Genomic DNA, 24,353 nt, shown 5'->3' on the forward strand with positions numbered 1-24,353 from the left:
CCATATCATTGTTCCCATGTCAAAATTCCCTTTGTTGCGTGCCTTGGTGACTGTGACCTTTTTTGCTAATTATTTTGGTTTGATTGCTTGATTTTGTGAAATTTCCTAAAATCTTAGCCTTCTCACCTGCCATCTTTCATCTTCCAAACCTTCACCCTTCCCCAAATCTAGAAATAATTCATGTGCAGCTTCTATCTCTGTCATGTTTTTGCAAGATCAAAGCTTTGCCGTTTCCCCAAATCCGATAAGATTCGTATGTTCTTTGAGATTGAAAGATCCTGATTTTTCCATTATTGTTGGCAAAACCTTGCTCGATTCCAATGCCAAGTGATCAATGCATTTTGTTTTTTTTCCCCAACACATGATGATTGATTTCAATGATCCCGATTTTGATTTTGAATCTTTCAAAACGAAATTATGCGTTAAACAATTGATTATTGATTTCAATTTTGATTTTGAATCTTTTTGGTGTTGATCCTATCAGCTTAGTTTGATCTTTCTGATTTTGATCTTTTATGTATTTTGGTTTGTATCTCAGATTCAGATTTTTGATCACACCATTATTGTTAATAATCAATCGTGGATATGTTGTCTTAGCTATTCAAATCACTCTATCAGATATAGCCTGCGGTATCTCAAAATCCACACAGCAACATCAATTTGATGTATGCTTTGGATTACATATATTCTGATTCCACCGGTAACTTATTAATTATTAATTAATAATAATTAATATATTTGAGATTTCAGTTTCAACCATTACTAATAATACATTAGTGTGGCTGCTAAATTCCATCCGTTATGTATCTCTGATATCCGTTAAATAACACTTAATAATTAGGCCCTCCTTAGTGTTACTAACTTAAATCCTTTCATCTACCTAATCATGGTACCCATTTCATCATATTTAAATTAAATTTAATTTCTCTAAACCCTGCATATATCATAAACTTGAAGTTCCACACTTGAAGTTCAATCATCAAGTACGTTTCCTCACTTGAAATTTTATCATAACCTTTTATTTATTATTATGAATTTTGAATTGATATGAATACCCTTCTTCTGCCAGCCTCTTCCTACATTTATCTATTTAGATTTGCTTTTCATAGATTATGATTCTGGTTGTTGAAATTTGCTTGTCATCCAAAATATTTAATCTTATGCATTATTAATAAGAATGTGAAATAATTTTGAATTGAATTTTGATGGGTTGATTTTTACACTTTTTAAAAGGTTTAGTATAATTTTTTATCCTCTAAATTTGGGACCATTTTTGTTTTGGCCTCTCAAATTTCAAGCTTGTAGTTTTAGTCCTTGAATTTAACCCATCTTAAAATGTTAGCCTTTGAAGTTGCAACAGTGTTAACAATCTACTGAATATCATTAATAGCTTTAAACGCATCTTAAAATGTTAATCTCTGAAGTTGCAACAGTGTTACAATTCTGCTGAAATGTCATTAATAAATTTATAAGAAGTGATGTATATTGAAATAAAAATCTATTGATGCCAAGACCAAGTCACAATGTTTTTTTTGCAGTGTCAGGCATTGGAATCTCTTTAGTTACACGAAAACAGGTTTCAGAAAAGGAAGACTGTTTTGCTCGTGCGAGAACTCAGGTCAGTAAAAGTAAAACACTAAAACTCCATTGGAGAGAGAATTGCATGAGCTCAGGTCAATTAGATTCTCTCTTTTTTAAAAGGATCACTGTGCCTGCACTATAATGGTATTAATTTTTCTCAACATATCATTAAATCTTTGCAGTTTGTTTCATCGTAACGCGTAAGATTGATTATAATGAGTGAATGATGTTCATATCTCCTTAATCATTGGACGAGACATATGACTCTTAATATTTGCTATTCAACGTCACCTGCTTACAATTTAGCTTTGGGTTTAATGACTCTTAAAGTTTAGGCCCTTCTCAATTGTAACAGATGGGTAGGGTAATTGTAGCTTCTTCCTTGGATGCACAAGATGGATGTATAACTTTTGGTTTGATGACTCTTAAGGTTTAGGGTCTTCTCAATAGTAACTGATACATAGGATAATTGTAGCTTCCTCTTTGAATGCACAAGATGGACGTACGGCATAATTTAATTCAATTCAATTATTATGTTATGTAAACAGTGTAATAATAATAAATTATTAATTAATAATTAATAATAATTTATTATTAATTTAGAATTATTTTTATTTAGTGCTCATTGACATTCATCTCACCCTATTTAAATACCATACGATGTACCTGATAGTGCAATTTTGTTAACTTCACATTCAGCATCAAGTAATAATCTCATTTTCCTAAGCTCCACATTAGCTTTAGATTTGTTTACATTACATTTTACCAACAGTGATTGAGACAATTGCTGTGCTTTCCTTCTTCAGTAGGTGACAAGAAGATCATCACATATTATGGCTAGCATTACACAAGACCACATCAAAGATATCAATGACAGTAAAGATACATGGGCTATTGTTGCCCGTGTTCTCAGAAAGTGGATTGCCTACAAGAAGACTCCACCCTACGCTCTATGGAGGATTGGCCTGCTTCTTGTGGATGAGCAGGTGAGCTAGAAATTGGCATTTCTTGATTAATTAAGATTTACTACTATTAGTTATTAGTTAACCCCACAAAATTGATACAAGGTTATAGAATAGAAGGTTTTGTAACACAAAGAGGATTGTTTGAGCATTACAAAAATGAACCCAAAGAGGGTGGCGTATACTACTTTGAAAACTTTGAGATTGTTGACAATGGAGATCAATACAGAGTTACAGCACATTCATGCTACTACCTACTTTGAAGAATCAGATTTGCCAATTCCTGGTGAGGCATACAACTTTGTCCCCATAAAAGATATTGCCGAATTCACAACAAAGAATGAGGGGCTGATTGGTTAGTACTATAGGGTTATGTTTAATATCCAAATGTTAGCTTTTCACTTCTATTTTAATCATGTGGTAAACAAATTGTGTGCAGATGTGATGGGCTTCCTCCATGGATTTGGCGCCTTGCAAGAGTACAAGAATGAGTTTGGAACTTCCAAGAAACTAAACCTCACTCTTGCTGACAAAAAGTAAGAACCACTCCCTGAGATTTTTTTTAAAATTATTACATTTTACATGTACACTTAATTAAATTTGAACATATATATATATATATTACATTGATAATATTTATATATTATGTTTCTGTCTACTTTCTGTATTGGTTCATAGAAAGTGATGCAATATTACAATTTATTTGTATAAATGCCATATTTTTATGCATATTTGTTTCTAATGGTATCTAAACTTGCTGTAGAGTCTCCATTAATGTACACACCTGAACAACATTTTCTAATTTTCCCCTTCAAGAACATTTTAACAAAGTCACATTCCTCACGTGATAACTTAGCTAGCCAAATGTGACCTGCAGTGAACGCACAATAAATGTGGTGCTATTTGGTACTTGCGCAGTCAACACATTTAACAGCAAGAGTCATGAACTCCAACCCCCTATTGTTGTGATGGTCAGGTTTGGCAAGCTTAACAAGCCTACAGGTAAAGGATTCTCTCTCTAAGACATCCTCAATTTCAATATCCTTACTCTCTATTTATTAGTAATAATATGTCTGTCATTATTAGCACATGGTCACATTACCAATGTGTTCGAAGCAACCGAGGTTTCATTCAATCCTAACATTCCAGAGGCTCAACTTTTACTGCAAAGGTTACATTTGATGAAAATCTACTTCTGCATTATAAAATTGTTATTCATTTAAATTTATTTATCTAGTGAAAAAAATTAATCGTCTACATTGATATTATTGCTAGCCTTAATGAAACACCTAGAGGGAGCCAATGTTTCTCTCAGGTAACAAATGCCGATTATCAGCTTCTTGACAATGAGTCCCTGTTAACTTTTCCAACAAGGATACATGTGGCTGAACTCTCCAAAATTAACAAGGTTAGAACATATCTCTATTTATGCAAGCATTTTGTTGAGACTTTTTAGAATTGGAATGGAATATTTTAAAACATGTTTTATAATACTAAATCTAGATTTAGATTCTCATATGAAACCGTGGGGTACATTGCCATCAAGGGCCTATTTTTATTTGGGTGAAATATCGAAGGAATGAAGTTAAACTATTTGGTCCTTAAACATAAAATTATGCGAGAGTCAAATATAACTTGCCCTCTAATTATTCCTTAGGCACATAATTGTCATCATGAAATTTTTATTAAAACCATTCTCTCCTTGACAATAGGCATATGAGGTTGTGATCAAGGTTTTTGTTCAGAAAGTTGAAATCGCTTATGGCTGGACCTATGATGGATGCGCATGCAACAGTAAACCATCACAAGAAAATGACAAACTTCAATGCAAAAGTTGTAAGAATGACGTTTTGGTCACCACACCTAAGTATGGTTCTGTTATTTTCTATCTACACCAAACACACTTGCGCCTCATTTATTTGAAATGCATTGATGAAAAATGAACATCACACTGAAACACTATCATACCAATTCACAGATTTAAGGTTCATTACAAGATGTTTGATTCAACGGGTAAATGTTCAGTCATATTTTTCAATTGTCTTGCTTCTAATCTCATTGGCTTCTCAGCTGAGGAGCTGAAGGAAAAGTCAGCAAAGGTTTGAGTCCATAATTACACTAAATTTCTGACTCATTGGCTATATTCTACAATTCTCACCGGTTGTTTCCATTTCAGGAGAGAAAAAAACAAGAAAAAAACAAGGTTCTTTTCCAGAAGAACTAAGCAATTGCGTGGGTCAAGAAATACTTATCAAGCTCAAAATCAAGGAAAACAACATCAAGTTTCGAAAAAGCAGTATAGGAGTAACCCAGTACACTACTGATAAGGAGCTGCTACATCAATTTACTTACTCTGACATTAAGGCATGAGGACATTTCTCCCTTTATATCTTTCACCTAAATGTTTCAATCCAACATATTAAAACTACTGTGCACAATTATGTAGGGGAGCCAACTTAACATAACTAATAATGTTACTTTTAAGCAGTCCACAATTGAGTCTCCTGTCTCACAGCAACCAACAACATCATCATCAAGTGCCATAGTGAGTGAGGACTGTGACGCTCCAGTATCTCAGCTGCTTGCCTTCGGATTTATTGTCCAAACGTAAAAAACACACGACTGATTCCTCTATTGATGTTGATGACATGAGACTATCTAACCACTCAACTTCAAACTCCAGCTATATGAAGCCACTGAAGAACATTAAAAAGGAAGAGTGAAGTTCAAGACTGATTTCTCAGCCTTCAATCGACACCATTGTCTATTAGTTATCTTATGGGATTATGACTTGTGGTTTACTAAGGTGTTTTGTGTTTTGATTATGTATTGATGGATTTATGTTATTATGATTGAATTTCTCTTCCTAATTTAATTTAATAGTTTTAGGAGGAGTTGGAAAGCTAGATTACATTTTACTCTCACTAATGAATTAAAATAACAAAATCACTAATAATTTAATTAAATATACAAAACTAGATATTGTTCATATTTGTCTGATTTATATATCACTCAATAAATTAATTAACTTTTTACAAATTGTTACTATTACTATTACTCCTTCATCATTAATTTACAAGTCCAAACAGATCTTTTTTAAATATATTAATTACTAATTGATAATTAATAATAAAATAATTAATATAATAATTTGGCACTTAATAATTAATCAAAATAATCAATTATACTTAAATATAAATTATTTATAATTATAATTATATTCTAATCTTGGAAAATTTTATTATTATAATTTGAATTTTACAATTATAAAAATTAGAGTTGAAAAATAAACAATACATATGTTTAACTAAAAATTTAAAAGAATATTAACATAAGATTATTATAATAATTCATTATGTATAGCATATTATTATTTAGAGAATAAAGAATAAAAACTACAAGGACCTAATTAAAAATAAGGTAAAACAGTAAAGATCTAACAGAAAGGAAAAAAAAATCATAAGGACCTGATTAAAAACATGTGAAATTATAAGGACCTGATAATAAGAAAAAAAGTTAGAAGCGCATTATTAAAAATCAGTTTAACCTGTGAGGATTTGCATAGGCTATTTCATAAGCTACAAATTCTGTCTCCCCTAGAGATACTCTTCTCTCATTCTCTAAGCCTACCCCACTCGCATTTCCCTTCCCTCACTTTTTCCATGATCCTTCGTGGTTTCAAATAACATATCTTCAAATATTATCAATGTCATGCATCGTGGAGTTAATTAGTTAAGGACAAATATAATTTAATTTGGCTTATAACTACAAAACCTGCACGGCAATTATTATGTATAAATTTAATCAATTGTAGCGTAACAGCCAAGTTCTTCCATTTGCATCTCGTCCGTTGCAGTGTAACAGCCAGCTTAATCCGTTTATTTTTGCTCAAAGTTAACTGATACAACGTATTGAATGACCCAATTAACAATCAATAATTGAGAGGCAAATAACACTATTGAGGAATGCAATGCAATTAACATACTATCATGAGCTTTACCATCTTGTGCCCACACAGTTACCCTCCCTTTGCATCAGATTAACTTTTTACTTATTACACACTCCACTGCCGGCATTTAGATTATCTCTACAGCGTTCCCACGTTTGAAAGAAACCACATGGACAACAACGCATTGAGGCTCAACCTTCAAAGCTCTAAACAAGGCAAGTTTCCCTTCACTTATGATGCTATATGTTAGTTGCTTTCTCTTTGCCCCATTGCTAAAGCAAAATTATATTCATCAACAAAAGGACTCGTGGATCTATTTAACAGTAGAATGATAGTTCATGGAGTTTTCTTTAAAAATATAATATATATATATGTGTGTGTGTGTGTGTGTGTGTGTATAGATGTAGATTGCGTATATACACATGAACAACTAAAGTAATAATTTAGAAAATTTTACATTATAATTTATCAAACTGTGCAATTCTTTTTTTTTTTTTGCATAAAATAAAGCGTATTCTCGCTATCTACCATGACCAACTATAATTAGTGCTCAACTTTTGTTTGGTTGTTAATCGAAACAATATTCTGATTTAGACAGCTGTTATTATCAAACTGCACAGTTTTACTGTTTATATAATTTTTTTACATTAGAAAAGGCCACAAAATACCCTGTACGAACTAAGTGGTTTGATTAAAGGGAGATAAATTTTGCTCCGGTTAATGGTTCTAATCAACCAAATGTGTAACATAAAATCTGGAAACTTTTCCACAATATGGCATTAAATGGTTTCTCATACGGCGAAAGGAGTCAAATGCTTAAATGAGATAACAATGAAGTTATGCATAGGTGTTATATTAAGGAAACATTATCCCAAGTACATGATTGTTGTTGCTGTTATAACTGCGATTTTTCTGGATGATTATTGCACAAGATTGAATTGTTTGGTGCACATAATGGTTCTAATCAACCAAATGTGTAACATAAAATCTGGAAAATTTTCTAGAATATGGCATTAACTGGTTTCTCATATGAGAAAGGAGTCAAATGCTTAAATGAGATAACAATGAAGTTATGCATAGGTGTTATATTAAGGAAACATTATCCCAAGTACATGATTGTTGTTGCTGTTATAACTGCGATTTTTCTGGATGATTATTGCACAAGATTGAATTGTTTGGTGCACATAATGGTTCTAATCAACCAAATGTGTAACATAAAATCTGGAAAATTTTCTAGAATATGGCATTAACTGGTTTCTCATATGAGAAAGGAGTCAAATGCTTAAATGAGATAACAATGAAGTTATGCATAGGTGTTATTTTAAGGAAACATTATCCCAAGTACATGATTGTTGTTGCTGTTATAACTGCGTTTTTTCTGGATGATTATTGCACAAGATTGAACTGTTTGGTGCACATTATATTTGTCAAATAAGAACTAAGACTCCACATGCTAAAAAAGATGGTACTTTAAAAGCTGGAAATATCTAGATTATAGGGTGAAGGCAATATTAAAACACTTGAATGATTAAATAGACTGAAGATTCTAGAATAATGGGTTCAGTTCTACATTTTGCTGTATAGTAGACGTTGGTTGACTTCTCTTTGTGGGCATTGCATAGAAATGTTAAAAAGTAACGGATATAGCATCAATGTGGGCGTCTATGACGCTTTGGTACTGATGAAAATTTGCAATTGAAACAAAAGATACAATACGCTTTAGTAATACGCGTATTCATATCATGTGCTAATGACTGAAATAATTCAATGATAGATCATACAAGTCATTATATATAGGAGTCAATCTTGCACAAATCAAAGAAAAGCCGGTTTCAGGGCACAACCAACAAAGATGCTACCGTTAATCCCATCCTCGATCAGCATATCATAACAGGTATTTCCTTCTTCTCCAATAAATGTCTCATGTCATTAATTCATATAGTGCCTAAGATAAAGTTAGTTCCGTAGAAATATAGCAACTTTATTTTCATAGTGATACTAGAAATGCAGAGGACAGAAGTGTTTCACCCCTCAATTTTATAGCATAATTAATTTTATATAATATACATATAAACTCTCAGGGAAAAAAAAAGGGGTCCCATTATTAATCAATATATTAAATTCAGATTGCCATATTTTTATTCCTACTTCTTTTCTGAAATTAATTTTTGCCGTACACATTTTTTTTATTATAATTACCGCACTTATTTTTAAATTTGTCCAATATAATCAAGTAGAATAGTCATAAACACATTGCTGTGGAAATTAACATAAACAAAATGTAGTGTATTGCCCCCCAGTCAATAGGTAGTGTGTGGTCATAATGCAACCAAGAGAAATAATTGGATGAAACCCCACCTTACACACAGGCACCAGTATAGAAGTTGCCCATCACGACATACAAACGACCAGTGCCACTGAATGCACCCAGCCTCATGTGTCGGCTACAGGCTACTTAGACGATGGCGACCCCATCTACGAGTTTCAATTTTGTCGGGCCTTACTTTGGCTAGGTAAGTGCCTCAAGCGTTGCTCTTCTTCTGAATACTCACTTTTCTTGATTTGCTGCTGTCACAGCAAGGTTGTTATGCCTTACCTCCAAAAGCCACCAGAACAATTCTGGCACCTTTTCTTCTAGAAAGGACATCCAAAATCTAAAAACTTCTTGGCAAACATAAGAGCATACAATAATATGTTCTACTTCACTTCTATGGGAGGAAAGATTGACCATTCCCTCAACTCCCGTGGAGGCGGCCCCTACTCCTTCACTATGTCCGGACAAAACTATCATCTCTTGGGAAGCTTATTGCCACCTGAAGGATGCCCCCCTGTGTACTCATAGCTGTACATTTACGACACGGACAATGAAATAAGGAACCAGATGGCAGCGATCAGGTGCGTCCCCCTCATGCTACTTACATCCTCCATCACCATGTTCCCTCTACAACACAGCTCAAAATAAACCCCTTGGCTTTGGATTGCAGCCACCATCCAGACAAATCGGGAGTTGATGAAGCCATCACTGTCAACATTAAAGATTGCCTCGATCAGCATAACGCCCTGGTCAAGAAATACCGTATGGCATCGAAGATCCTTTGCAAAGACAACACTACCAAAGTTAGGATACGGCTCCTCAGAGAATCAAACGATAGGAGCAGAAATTATGAGCTTCTTATGGTGTCGGAGGTGGCAGCGTTGATAGTCAGAGATTTTGATGAATCATATGTCAATAGAGATATAATCATAGAAAAGAAAGTAGGCTCCTTGAAGCGCGTCCATGAACTACACAAGTCTTACTTGCCTCTTCAATATCCCCTCATCTTCCATTACGGTAATAACGGATTCGTACCAAAGACAGAACATAACAACACATCTCTTATCAGCACAAAGAAGAAAAGGTACCTCACAATACGAGAGTACCTAGCTTTCAGACTGATGGACAGAAATATAGAGGACTCCGTGTTACTACACTCAACGAGGTTATTACAGTAATTCATTGTAGACGGCTTTGCAATGGTCAAGAGTGAGAGGCTTGACTATATAAGGAGACACTAGAGAGAGCTCAAGGTTGACCTATACAAAGGACTCGTTGACGCAATAACAAGGGTCGAAACAGATCCGTCCAACATAGGAAAGAGAATAATCCTACCTTCTTCTTTCACTGGAGGTGCTAGATACATGATCCACAACTACCAAGATGCAATGGCCATATGCAGATGGGCAGGATACCCCGATATCTTCCTAAGTTCACTTGCAATCCTGCATGGCCTGAGATAACAAGATTCTGCCAAAAACACAACCTCAGCCCATCTGATCGACTCGACATTTTGAGAAGGATGTTCAGCCTCAAACTTGCAGCACTGATGAAATGCATTAAGGAGAAAAAAATATTCGGCACAATCAAAGCAGGTAACAATACAACCTCCCTTTAATCACCTCTCCACAAAGTACGGGGGACTTACATGCTTCATTTCCAAAGACCATCTAACACAATATCCCACCCTCTAACAAATACAGAAACTATAGTTAAATTATCACATTTACTTCTATAACTTCAAAATACACCACTGTTGTATATTGATATGCGGAATTTTAGAGATATATACGATAGAGTTCCAGAAGCGGGGGCTGCCACATGCACACATCATATTGTTCATAGAGCCATGTGACAAACCCAGGACAACTGAGGACATTGACAAAATCATCTCAGCAGAGATACCAGACAAAGACGCAGACCCCACACTGTGCGATCTTGTCACCAATTTCATCATCCATGGACCCTGTGGTAGCTCTAATCAGAAATCACCTTACATGAAAGATGGAAAGTGCTCAAAGTACTACCCTAGAAGATATGCAGCTCACACAACAATAGACGATGAGGGGTACCCCACATATCGCAGGAGGAACAATGGCAGAACGACTATGAAAAAAGGGATTCAATTGGACAACAGATATGTCATGCCGTACAACGCTCAACTATTACGGCTCTTCTAGGGCCACTTGAATGTGGAGAAAAGAAACCAATCAAGGGCTATCAAGTATTTGTTCAAATACATCAGCAAGGGCCATGACCACGTCATCGCAGGGATCTACCACAACGATGAGCCTGGCAACTCACAACGCGATTTTGATGAGATCTCACATTACCTTAATTGCAGATACATCTTAGCCTGCGAAGGCGCATGGCGAATATTCTCATTTGACATTCACCATAGGTACCCCTCTGTCGAGAGGCTGAGCTTCCATCTCCCAGTTCAACAAGCTATTTTTCACACGGCCAATGACGAAATGCCTTCACTGGTTGAAAGGCCCTGGGTGAAGGAGTCAATGTTCCTTGGATGGCTCACCAAGAATAAAGACGACTCATTCGCAAGGACCTTAACATACACCAAGTTCCCACGGTATTACACTTTCAAAAAGCAAAAAAGGGAATGGAGGATGTGCTAGAGAGGATTCTCCGTTGGCAGATTAGCTCATGTATCACCATCACAAGGTGAGGCTTACTACCTCCGAGTCCTACTGACTAAGATGAGAGGGCCCCTCAGCTATAGAGACATCAGGACAGTAGACAATGTCATCCAACCAACATTTAGGGCGACGTGCTACGCACTGGGGTTGCTTCAAGATGATCAAGAGTACACCGACGCGGTAAAAGAGGCGGCCTTTTGGGCTACAAGTCAATACCTTAGGAGATTCTTCGTCAACATGCTCTTATGCCATTGTTTGTCTAACCCCATTTTAGTCTGGGAGCAAACAAAGCATCTCATATGTGAAGACCTTCTATACATACCACGGCACGACCCATGGCATCAAGGTAGAACAAACATCACCTAAAGTATGTTTCACTCACACAACATTCTGGACATACAATGCACACCCTGCACCGACACCACGTCATCACCCCTATTAGCGACATCCGTTGATGTTACATGTACTGGGCCATGACATCTCTTACTTTTTTTGACCTGCAGAAATATCAATAACCGACTCGGATAGGGAGGACGCTAGACTGATTGAGATTCAGAGGCTGCTCCTCAAGAACGGCAGGTCACTAGATGACTACCCATCACTGCCAAAACCAAGCTCCACTGAATTCTTGGACACAATAAACAACTTGCTACTCCTAGAACTTAGCTATGACAAAGATGCTTGTGCCGCGGACACCGCAAGGTTGGTAGCCTCACTAACAGATGAGCAAACAAAGATATTCCACGAAGTCCTTAATGTGGTCAGCGGGACAACAGGTGGGTTCTACTTCGTCTACGGTTACGGGGGCACTGGCAAGACCTTTCTTTGGAACGCCCTAACCGCAGTCGAACGAGCAAATGGAGATGTGGTCATCAACGTCGCATCGAGTGGAATAGCAGTAACTCTACTACCATCAGGAAGGACTGCTCATTCAAGATTCGCAATCCCCATTGACATAAATGAAGACTCCACATGTAACATTAGCCACGGTTCCCCTGTGTCTCACTTACTGCGGTCTGCAAAATTAATCATCTACGATGAGGCACCAATGATAAAATGGCACTGTGTGGAGGCTGTCGATCGAACATTAAAGGATATAATGAGGTGCGACCTCCCATTCAGTGGAAAGTGTGTCGTCATAGGGGGCGATTTTAGGCAGATATTGCCTGTCATACCGAAGGGATTCTGTGCAGACATTATAGATGCCGCTATAAACTCATCCGTTCTTTGGTCGGCGTGCAAGCTATTCCAGCTCACTAAAAACATACCCCTGCAGACGGCATCAAAGGCAATAGACCAAAAAAAGATCAGTAAATTTTCCAAATGGCTGCTTGACATTGGTGACGGTATAATTGGACTACCCCATGAGGGCACGACAGACATTGAGATCCTGGTCGATTTCCTCATCACCGACTCCCTCAACCCTATCCACTCTATAGTCTCATCCACATATCTTGCACTCCACCAGAACATCACGTATCCAAACTACCTCACAGAAAGGGCGATTTTAGCCCCCACGACCGATGTCATCGACCAGATAAACGATTACATGCTGTCACTCCTCCCTAGAGACTCTATTTAGTATCTCAGCTCCGACTCTGTCTCCAGCACCGATCAGGATAGCAGCTCATTTCAAGATTTGTACTCCACAAAATTCCTCAACACCACAAACTGCTCCGAGATGCCACCCCACAAGCTCTCTTTGAAGGTTGGAATACCAGTCATGCTGTTGTGAAATATCAACCAGTCTGTAGGCCTGTGCAATGGAACAAGGCTGCGGATCACATATTTGGGCAAGAACTTCATCAGGGCGGTCGCATTAAACGGAATGAGTGCAGGTGATCAGGTCCTCATCCACCGCATGGACATGAATCCGTCAAAGACCACCCTCCTGTTCAAAATGACCAGATGACAATTCCCGTTCATAATCTCTTTTACGATGACCATCAACAAGAGCCAGGGCCATTAACAAACCGGTTTTGTACCTGTCCAGGCCCGTGTTCACACATGGACAGCCGTATGTCGCATTGTCAAGGGTCAAGAATATGGACGGTCTCAAAATATTGATCCTCGATTTCGACAGTAAACCCACGAATGTTACTCAAAATGTTGTCTACAGGGAAGTCTTCCAAAATGTGCATTCGGAGTGACCTCATTCTCAACGTCATGGGCCGACTACAGTTTTCGCACTATTACTATGAGGACTTCCTCCGACAGTACTTCACAGTTCATCTCCTCTGTCAGTCTTGAATTAATCAAATATAATAATGTAATAATGCATACTTAACAAACAGCCTCCATAAAGAATAGTTGCATGTGTGAAAGATTCTATCAGGAGGTCTTCTACCAATGTTACTCGTGGTGTGGTTTCTTGGGAGGTCTTCCACCAACAAATATAATAATGTAATAATGCATACTTAACAATCATCCATTTCGCGAACAGCCTTTCAACTTCATATTATCAATATGACAGCTACCATAATTATGCTACATCTAGAACTCTATGACTCTACGATTAACTTACATTTATGCACTTCAGGCAATCAGATAACCATCCTCACCTCTTATATAACTTGTAGCTTAAACAAGCATACTAATACATAACACGCAAAAACAAAATTACATGCATAGCAACCATCCGTGCAGCACACGGGGAGAAAATCATAGTATTTTAGATAAGTATGTAACATCTACGGATCAATTTTAACCCCATCTTTCACAATGTTATTCTAACGAATATTCAGCTATGATATCGATATTAAATTAACGGTTCAATAATATAAATGGAAATTCCAATTAAAATGTTGAAATTTTTAAGCGACGAATTTGCAGAAAATATCTTGTGCTTTATCTTTTTTAATGATAGAAATATCTTGTCATAGGACCCCCTTTTGACATGCACAATATTTTCAGACCCCTCCTAATAAGGCTAGGCCAGTTTTTCAAAAAAGTAAAAAGAAAAGAAGATGTTTAACAATAAAATATAACACAAAAATTATTTTATATATTAATATTTATATACATTTGTTTGTTCTCCAAATACAAACGGTATCAAAAATGAGTAAAGCATGCTGCTTCAATGAAAAATAAAACATTGTTCGTTTCTATTATAATTATCATAAAAAAAGTTCTTTATAAACTTGATCACATTCTCCCCATAAAATGCATTAAAAAAAGCTTGGTTGAGGTGTGGCTCACTGCGACGAGAATATATCTCTCAGTTAAAAAAAATTCAAAAATATATTTAATGATTATCAACAATGAAATTCAACCCTCATAATTCTATAAGCTAGGAGCTATATTCGTGTAAAGTAAACCAACCTGAACTAAAACGATTTTATCAAAATTATATATATAAAAGCTGTTTCTTATGAAATGGAGTGTGACTTTGAGATCGTCTTACAGGTCAAGCACTCCATGTCTATAAACATTGGGTGGTTAATATATAATACCTCCAATTATTGTGACGTATATGTGTGTATGTTTGTGAAAAGTAGGGACAATATGTCCACATAGACATGCTTCTTTCCAGTAGTAACCTTATTTTGAAGGTATTCTTTATATATGGCCTACAAGACTGACCATAAATGAAAAAATGCAATGAAAATGAAAATGTGGGCCAAGAAGCGGAATTATACATTCTAAAGAGACAAAGGTTACGTCCTTCTTATCACTAACCTATTTTACGGGGTTACTTTGTGACTCATACAATACTTGTAGGATCAAAGCTTTCACTTATCACTAACATACTTTTCTCAGCCCCTTCGTTGCATCAACTGTTTTTGGGACTGCTTTAATGTTCGAAAAGTCTACCATGCCATATGTGCCTAATGCTTTTTAAATAAATATTGTTTGACTGCCAATAAGTATATTAATAAGGAACAAAATAAAAAAATAATTTAATATCTTCTTGAATTATGAAAATTACGCGAATTACAAAATATGTAAAAAAAGAAATTGTGACATTTATTGTGAAATATGTACAATATCATATCGGTCCTTAGTCATTGAAACCTTAAACAACTAACTTGGGCATCAATTGAGGAAGAAACATAAAAGTGCTATATTTAAAACAAAACCCTGGAATGAGAAACACGTCATATAAATGTTGAAAGAATTTGACCAATGATATCTTATTTATTCTTGATTAATTTATAATTAAATGTTTACTTAAGGGTGTTTTTCTAAGATTATTAATTTTATATAATTTAATTATATAAAATAAAGTATATTCTCGTTGTCTACCAGGACCAAGTATAATTTAGGCTCAACTCTTTGTTTGGCTGTTAATCGAAATATATTCCGATTTAGTGTTTTGTCAATGTTTTAGTTTGACTAATCTCCAAAAAGTAACGCTATTATTTATATATCCATTTTGAAAATCATACCTCTTCAAAGAGACAAAATTACTGAATTGTGATTCCTGATTCTAGATCTATTTAATGGGGGTGGGTCTGATATCTAGCTCTTTGTTTGATGACAAATAAATTTATTGCATATGCAGTTCTCCGTTAATTTTTAACTAGACTTATCTATATGCATCATCAAAATATTATACAGAGCGATATTATTTATGTGTATTTTTAATTATCATTTTTCTTTGGACCAAGATGATATTATCAAAATAAAATATGCACATAAGGGGACATATTTAGCAGTTTCCTATATGAAATGGAGTGTAATGACTTCGAGGTCTAATCTCAAGTTAAAAATGCCATGCATGCATTTGCAAAAGACCTTTGAGCTCAGTGTATGTTTCCTCTTAGCAACGTTCTTTTGGGTACTCTGCCATATTAGACTAAATCAATGAAAATGAAAATATGGTCCAATTACACTTTATAAAGTGACAAAGAATCATTCTCATCATAACCATATATTTTGGGTTACTCTGTAATCTATACAGGATAGTGGTAATAAAAATATAGTCCATAATATGATAACGGACTATTTGTTTGTTTAAAATTTTTCCTCATCACTAATGTAATTTTCTTTGTCTTTCATTGCATCAAATTTTTTTTAAGGACAACTTAATGTTTGCATGGTTAACCATTAATATACACACACCAGTAATATTTTTTATATTAACATTTTACTATTTTCTTTACTCTCAAATTTAGATTTCATATATGGTGGTTCCAAGAAAGGAATAATTGTCTTACCCAAAAAAAATTTTTTAAAAAAAAGCAACAATACTATTGAAGGAACAATATATCCACGCAAGGTTCTTTTCAATAATGAAAGTATGGTCCTAGACATGAAATTGTTTAACACGTAATAAAATTAATTAAGGGACTACCTCGAAAGTTCTCATTAACATGCATTTTGGGTTATTTCATAGCCTACCACACTTGACTAGACTATTTGTAGGTTAAAATTTATTCTCATCACTAACATCATTTTCTTTCTTTTTCGTTGCATCAACCTTTTTTTTGGATAAGTTAACGTTTGAAAAATCAATCACTAATATAAATATATACACACATCAGTAATTAATAATTTTTTACTGACATTTTTATTATTTGCTTTACTGGAAAATCTTCTGTATAATTTCAATATTCATATGGATTAAAATATACAGTAGTGGCCTTGAATAATTAGCTGCAGCCTGCAAGCTTATGAAAATATACATAAATTGATTAATTGAATTAACCACGTGTAATGAGAAAGAGGAATAATACAAAACACAAATTTCTTTCATCAATTTAGATTTCATGCATGGTGGTTAATTTGAAGAGAGAAATAACTGTCTCAGCCAAAAATTAAAAACAATGGAAAAGAAAATGTAAAAATATTGAAGGAACAATTTATCCACGCACGCAAGCTTCTTTTCAATAATAAAAGTGTGGTCCCAGAAGTGATATTGTTCAACAGGCAATGAAATTAAAGGGCAAAGCTTCTCCTTATTTCATACCCTGCCACACGTGACCAAAAGCAAAATAATTTTTTAGTTGAATTTCTTCTAACCTTCCCACAAAAGATGTCATTTTGCAACTACGCATTTTGTTTGATTTGGAATCAAAGTAGTATAAAACGACATGTATGCTAATTCCTAGATGCACAATACTTGAGATTTTGATAAATCTGATATGCTACGCATAATGGGAAGACCTTCTTCCTTTGTTTTCCTCTTCTTACTTCATTCCTTCATGGCCTCCTTAGTTTGGAGTGATACAAGTATCACTACTGACAAATCTGCACTTCTTGCCTTTAAATTATTTATCACTTCATATGCACATAATTTCTTAGCTAATTGGTCTGTCTCTTCTTCTCCATGCAGCTGGGTTGGGATCACATGCAATACTCGTCATGGAAGAGTCCACTCCTTGAATCTCCATGGCATGGATCTTAAGGGCAACGTACCTCCACAACTAGGAAATCTCTCATTCCTTGTTGAACTTGATCTAAGTGACAACAATTTTTATGGTCAAATACCAGAAGAGTTAGTTCGATTGTGTAGATTGAAACTACTCAACTTGAGCTACAATGACTTTCATGGGCTAGTTCTAACATGAATGAGAGATTTATCTTTGCTTGAGCAGCTAAATCTTAGAAATAACAGTCTTAATGGATTTATTCCACTATCTCTATTCAATCTATCAAGGTTGGAGACTTTGAATTTGGTTTATAATTCCATTGAAGGGACCATTCCACTTGAGGTGGGAAGACTTCAACGGTTGAAGAGTTTACTTCTTGCAGCTAACAAACTTTCAGGAAACATTCCCAAGACAGTTTCAAACTTATCTTCACTGAAGTTATTGAGTTTGTCTTGTAATAGTTTGTCAGCTATTTTTTTATTATTTTTAATATTTATATTTGATTTTGTTCTAAACTACCATATTTGGCCAGCATAATCTTATCCTAGAGGAATCTGGGCTTCTCTTTATTATTTTTAATTTTTTGGTTATTTTTATGAATTTTTTAAATTTTGGCCAACATTTTCTATTCTTTTTCAAAGGGGAAAAAACATTCATCATCAGAATCATGAAACGGTTTTTAGAGTCACAACATGGGAAAAATAAATATACTAGTGTAATAACATATATCCAATAGGCTCTTCATGAGTTTTTGAAAATATGTGTTTATTATTCTATCATTAAAAATTTTTAAATGGTTTTTTCAAGTTGAGTAACCCTTAGAACAAAATATTTGGAACATTTAATTTTGAACGGGATATTCTAAATTATATTTTAATTTTATTATTTATTAATATTTTCATTGTTTTAAAAAGTTTTTAAGTAACAAAAATAAATTTTTCTGGGAGTGTCCCAAAAAATATGTGTTTTACCTTTTAATAGGGATGATGAAAAGGAAGGAACGATTGGATTTCAATATATTTCTTGATTTTAATCAACATAAGTCCATCAAATGGATATTGGCTCAGATGAATAAAAAAGGTTATACCTTTTTAAAAATACTACTGTAGTTGTGTTTAATCATTTGGAATATATTTTTGTTATTTTTAAAAAATGTGCAAGTCTTACTGTATTTTTTAAAAGAATATATAAATTGTCTCATGTACATAATAACTTGTCAAACGCAAAAAAAAAAAAAAGCTCCTATTAACATTACTTTCTTTTTCCCCACTAAGATTTCAAAGAGACATTCCAAAAGAGATTGGTGATATTTCACAACTAAAAATATTGTATCTTCCCCAAAAATAAAACTAAAGTGAATTTGTTATTTCCTATAGTCAACTTGTCATTTGGCATACCCTTAGCAAAGTTGTGATTTGATTTACTAAAGTTATCATTCGCTAAAGTGAATTTATCATTTCCCATAGTCAACTTGTCATTTGACTGAGAGGCATTTCAGACATTTCACCAAGATTTTAAATTTGTAGCATGAAACTGGTCTTTATTTGTCATTTTTTAAATTAAGGATCTCAAATTATAATTTTACATATTAGGAGTCGTTATTTGCCATTTTCTCTCTATACAATCCCAAAATAACGGAAAGATAGGATCATGACTTCAGCAACTGAGCTGATGGGCCCACTTCAAAAACAAAATTTCTTGAGTACTCAACGTATGATGTGCACACTTGCCCACATGTAATTTTTTTATTGTTCAAATGTATTAATTTCAAATTAAATGATTCTTACCAGCAAAAAATTAAATAATTATTCAATATACTAATCATGTCATCTCAAGTATAATTTATGATTTTGATAATTTTTTATTTTAAAATTTTTTAAAACAGTTGAAATTAATGTAAAGAATAATTTTTCTTTTGTATTTTACTCTTCCGAATTGAAATGATCTATTGCTTGAAATTCTTTTGTTATTTAAGGCAAGTTCTCAACTTATTTGTAGGATGGGATAAGTTTAATACTAAAAACAGAAAAGTTTGCAGGTGCGTTTTTCCTTATTTATTACAATAAACAAGAAATTTATTTAAATAAAATAATTATAAAATATCAATTGTGAATAATTATAAAGTGGAATTATTCAGTACGTTCAATTTATAATCATTATCTTCAACATAAAACTCTCCACTAATAACTTCTTAATCATTATTTTATTTTAAAATTAAAAGAAGTATGAAAAATCAACATAAGGGAGAAAGCATGGGAGATTACATAAAAAAATGTCGATTCATTAAACATTATTGTGGAAATTTTTTGTTCAGCAAAGTATACTTAATAATTTCTCATTGAAACTGCACAAAACAAATTCCTTCATCAGAGATAAATTGCTGAAAGAGTAGTCTAATGCTTTATGCCGTACATGATTAATTAGCAATGCATAAAAGTTATATAATAAACTTAATGTACTCATTTGCAATATTAAAAGGTAAGAAATTTGATGGTTAGAGGAAATTTGCCTTTTCCCTTTTTAATATTTACGCATGGATTAATCAGTATAGCACACATGTTCAAGTTTTAGAAATTAGTACGTAAGACACGTGAAGTTTCTTCATTATTTGTGTATATTATATGCAAATAATATTACAATGCCAAAATAAAGAAAAAGTAAGATCATGGACTGATGGGACCACTTGCTATATTTAAAATGTGAAAAACATTTTTTTAAAAAAAATTTTAATCTTAATCTACCACATCATTTGTATACTTTGATCAATAAAATGGTTTCATATATACTTTATCTAGGAATCATTCCAAGTGAGATTGGAAATTTGACAAACCTCGAAATTCTTTATCTTACCTACAACAATTTGCAAGGTAATAGTTTTAGTTATAGGATTGTCTTAGATCGTGTGTGTGTGTATGTTTTTGTTTTCATTTCTTGAATGAAAAATAATTTTAAAATGAGATTTTGCTTTTCATTTCTTTCATTCATGTTAAAGAATCATGAGAAGTTTACTAAAGATTTTGCATTCATAATAGAAATCCTTGAAAAGAGAAATAAAATATAATTTTAGATCATTAAAAAAATTAGAAAAGCCCTATAAAAACTGGTCTGAAAAAATTTGTGGACTATCAGTATGTGATGTGGTATAGTAATTAATTTTTTACCCCAGCAAAAATGTCTTTAAAAAGAGAAATAAAATTTAATTTTGGATCAGTAGAATAAATATGTGTTGGCTATCAATATAATGCTTGTTTCTATTTGATAATAGGACTTGTACTTGAAAAGATTTCATAATATTTCTAATTCTCTCATCAATATTTACATAACTCGTATCTTATCCACTTTTATAATAAAACAGGTGAAATTCTATCTTTAATTTTATGCTTTATCTCCAAAGTTTGTAACTAAAAGTAAAGAAAAAAACTCAAATTTCAGCTCTTTTTTTGCCTATGATGAATTCATCCTCATACCTCAAAGTTAGAGCCTTTTTAAGTACTTCAATAACTCTAATACAGAATATAAATAATTTGGATGTTCATTTTAGATTCGGTGAGATTAATTCCATAGTCTCTGCTCTTCAGCAATTCTTCTTTGAAAGAAATTTAACATCTAATTGATCATTAATATTGGAATAGTCCCTTTAAACTACGGTCCAACAAAAAAGAAATTATTTTCTACTAATTTTAAGTATCTAATTACCAAAATTCCTCATATTATTTATATGCTTGTGTACAGACAAATTTATTAGGAACATGCTTGCCATACTATGAAGTAATTAACAAATATTTTGTATTTATTTATAGGTGAAATTCTTTTATTTCTTTGGAACATGCCTTCTTTGAGAATGACTGGTCTTGGCGCCAATCATTTAAAGGGTAATTTGTTTGAAGAAATGTGTCATTATCTCCCTTTACTTAAAGTCTTTGATGTTGATAGTAATCAATTAGAGGGAAGCATTCCTCAATCAATAAGCAACTGCACATCTTTGAAAGAATTATATTTGGATATTAACTCATTTACAGGTACGCACTTACTTGACTATTTTTTTTTCTTTTTAATATGTTTATGTAAAATGAGATTTTGTTTTTCTCGAAAATCGCAATCATGAACAAATGGATGTCTTGAAATTTGTAACAAAGAAAAACAAAATCCTCACATATACTCTTTGATGACAAAACTCCGAACCATACAATACTTTTTTATCAAGATTTTTTCTGCCTCTTAATTACTTTAATTTTATTTTTTCTCATCTTAATATTTAAATAATATTAAAATACAGATGAGTTTCGAGTTGTTTTTACTTATTTATTATGTATATATAAATTGCAACAATTCAACATTTTTTAATTGAAATCAAAATTATGATATTTTAAAAAATTACAACGTGATAATTAAAAAAGTACAATAAACACAAATTAGTTAGATATGTATAAAAGATCAATTACAATTACAAATTATGCAATAGCTGCAACTCATAAAATGCTTGTTCAACCAAATTTAAATGCAACATACGGACTTATTATATGCCAGTACTTTTTTAGAAATACTAGTCATTTCATCTTAAGTTTAATTTATGATTTTCTTAATTTTTTTCATTTCCAAATTTTTACGAAGACCTAAACAAATAAAAATAATTTCTCGGCACATTTATAATTTCTAATATTTGTAGGACACGTAGTTTTATTTGTTATAACACACACACACACACACATATATCATGTGCATTATATGCAAGTAACGTTACCTGTTTTATTTTTCTTGTCATAAATTTGAAATGAGATTTTTCTTTTTCATCGTTTCATTAATATTGCCCATATTCTTAGTTGGGGCTTGAATATGGCTAGTATTCCAAAGTACTCCTCCAATCCTTAATATAAGACCTATTTAACTAATTTGATTAAATTAAGAAAGTTACGTAAGTTAGTTAATTATAAGAAATGTGACACGTTTTTCCTAAAACACCATAATCATCTTTCTTAATACCCCCTCTCCCTCTTCTACTTGATTATGGCTGAGGAAGTATTCATAAGGGTAATTAGAGAAAATTGATAAATATGAGAAATGGGTCTTATATTTAGGACCAAAACGAACTTAATAATTGGATCTCATATTAAGGACCGGAGGAGTACCAAAAGATCAAATCATGAATTGATGGGAGTTTATGGTTTTCTTAGTTTAAAGAATACATTATTTCCATGTTTAATTTTCTTTCCTCAGAATTTTCAATTGTTTCTTTACTATATCAGAAATTTATTAATTTTCTATTAAATAGTTATTCAGAAATTACAACTTAAAATTAAACTTTAACTTTCAAACAATTCTTTTGTAAACTATGGCATCTTAACTAAGGATAGTTTATATGATTTCCATAATTTTTACTTCAAAAATGTTATAAAGGCTTAAAAAGGAATAAAACTAAACTTATTTGTATGTATCCTTATCTGAACTATACACAAGTCATGATCTCTATCAATTTTTGTGTGCAGGTTTTATACCCAAAGGGATAGGCAAACTTGATAAACTGAGTGTCTTAGGCTTAGCCAATAATCATTTGCAAGGACCTATTCCTTCAAATATATTCAACATTTCGACATTGAGAATCTTACGCCTTGCTGGTAATTCCCTCTCCGGCCTTCTCCCATCATATTTAGGAATTGACCTTCCCAACCTAGAAATTTTATGGCTGCAGGCAAATGATCTAATTGGACAAATTCCAAATAGCATATCAAATGCTTTTAAACTCATTACGTTAGATTTGTCATCAAATAAGTTTAACGGAGCTATACCCCATCTAATTGGAAATTTAAAATATTTGATCAATTTAGCTTTGGATGGGAATAATTTGAGTGGGTTGATTCCAAATACAATTAATCAATTACATAGTCTTCAACATTTAAGTCTCAGCAACAATAGATTGCAAGTGTCCATTATAAATGACCTTTGTCAACTCGAAAGTCTGACTGAGTTGAATCTTGCAAACAACATGTTTACAGGAGCAGTTCCAGAATGTCTTGGGAAGACGTCTTTGCAACAATTAGATCTTAGCTTTAACCAGCTGGTTTCTCATTTACCTTCTTCTCTTTGGAGTTTCAAAGATATCTTGGTTTTAGATATATCTTCCAATGCATTGAGTGGAGTAATTTCACCAAAAGTATCAAATTTGAGAGCAACTATACTGTTGAATTTGTCAAGAAACCAAACTTCAGGAAGTATACCTACAACTAAGGCCACATTGACAACTTTGCAAAAGCTATCTTTGGCTCACAACAAATTACAAGATCCTATACCTGAATCACTAAGTGGCATGATAAGTATTGAGTCAATAGATCTTTCTCATAATTATTTGTCTGGTGCAATTCCAAAGTCCTTAGAGTCACTACTCTATCTTAAATCTATTGATCTTTCATACAATTTATTGATGGAGAAATTCCAAATGGTGGCTCTTTTCAAAATTTTACTACTCAATCTTTTATGATGAATAAAGATTTTTGTGGAAAATCCCATCTACAAGTCCGACCGTGTAGGAGAGGAAACAAGCACATATCAAATAAAGTGATACTGGTGATAAAATGTTCAGTGCCT

General features: G+C 33.3%; 2 protein-coding genes across 2 annotated transcripts; both read left to right on the top strand.

The window, feature by feature from the left end:
* The first annotated feature begins 11,520 nt into the window (after positions 1–11,520).
* LOC114744641 (uncharacterized) lies at positions 11,521–13,042 on the top strand. Its single transcript, XM_028932808.1, has 2 exons — positions 11,521–11,806; positions 11,964–13,042. Exons 1-2 carry the CDS (start codon positions 11,521–11,523, stop codon positions 13,040–13,042), a joined length of 1,365 nt encoding a protein of 454 aa, XP_028788641.1.
* A 4,930-nt stretch (positions 13,043–17,972) lies between these two features.
* LOC114744642 (probable inactive leucine-rich repeat receptor kinase XIAO) lies at positions 17,973–24,246 on the top strand. Its single transcript, XM_028932809.1, has 3 exons — positions 17,973–18,228; positions 21,575–21,793; positions 23,258–24,246. Exons 1-3 carry the CDS (start codon positions 17,973–17,975, stop codon positions 24,244–24,246), a joined length of 1,464 nt encoding a protein of 487 aa, XP_028788642.1.
* The last annotated feature ends 107 nt before the right edge of the window (positions 24,247–24,353 follow it).

The sequence above is a fragment of the Neltuma alba genome, unplaced genomic scaffold, assembly GCF_004799145.2.
Source record: "Neltuma alba isolate B1F8T4 unplaced genomic scaffold, ASM479914v2 tig00004416_pilon, whole genome shotgun sequence".
Lineage (NCBI taxonomy): Eukaryota > Viridiplantae > Streptophyta > Magnoliopsida > Fabales > Fabaceae > Neltuma > Neltuma alba.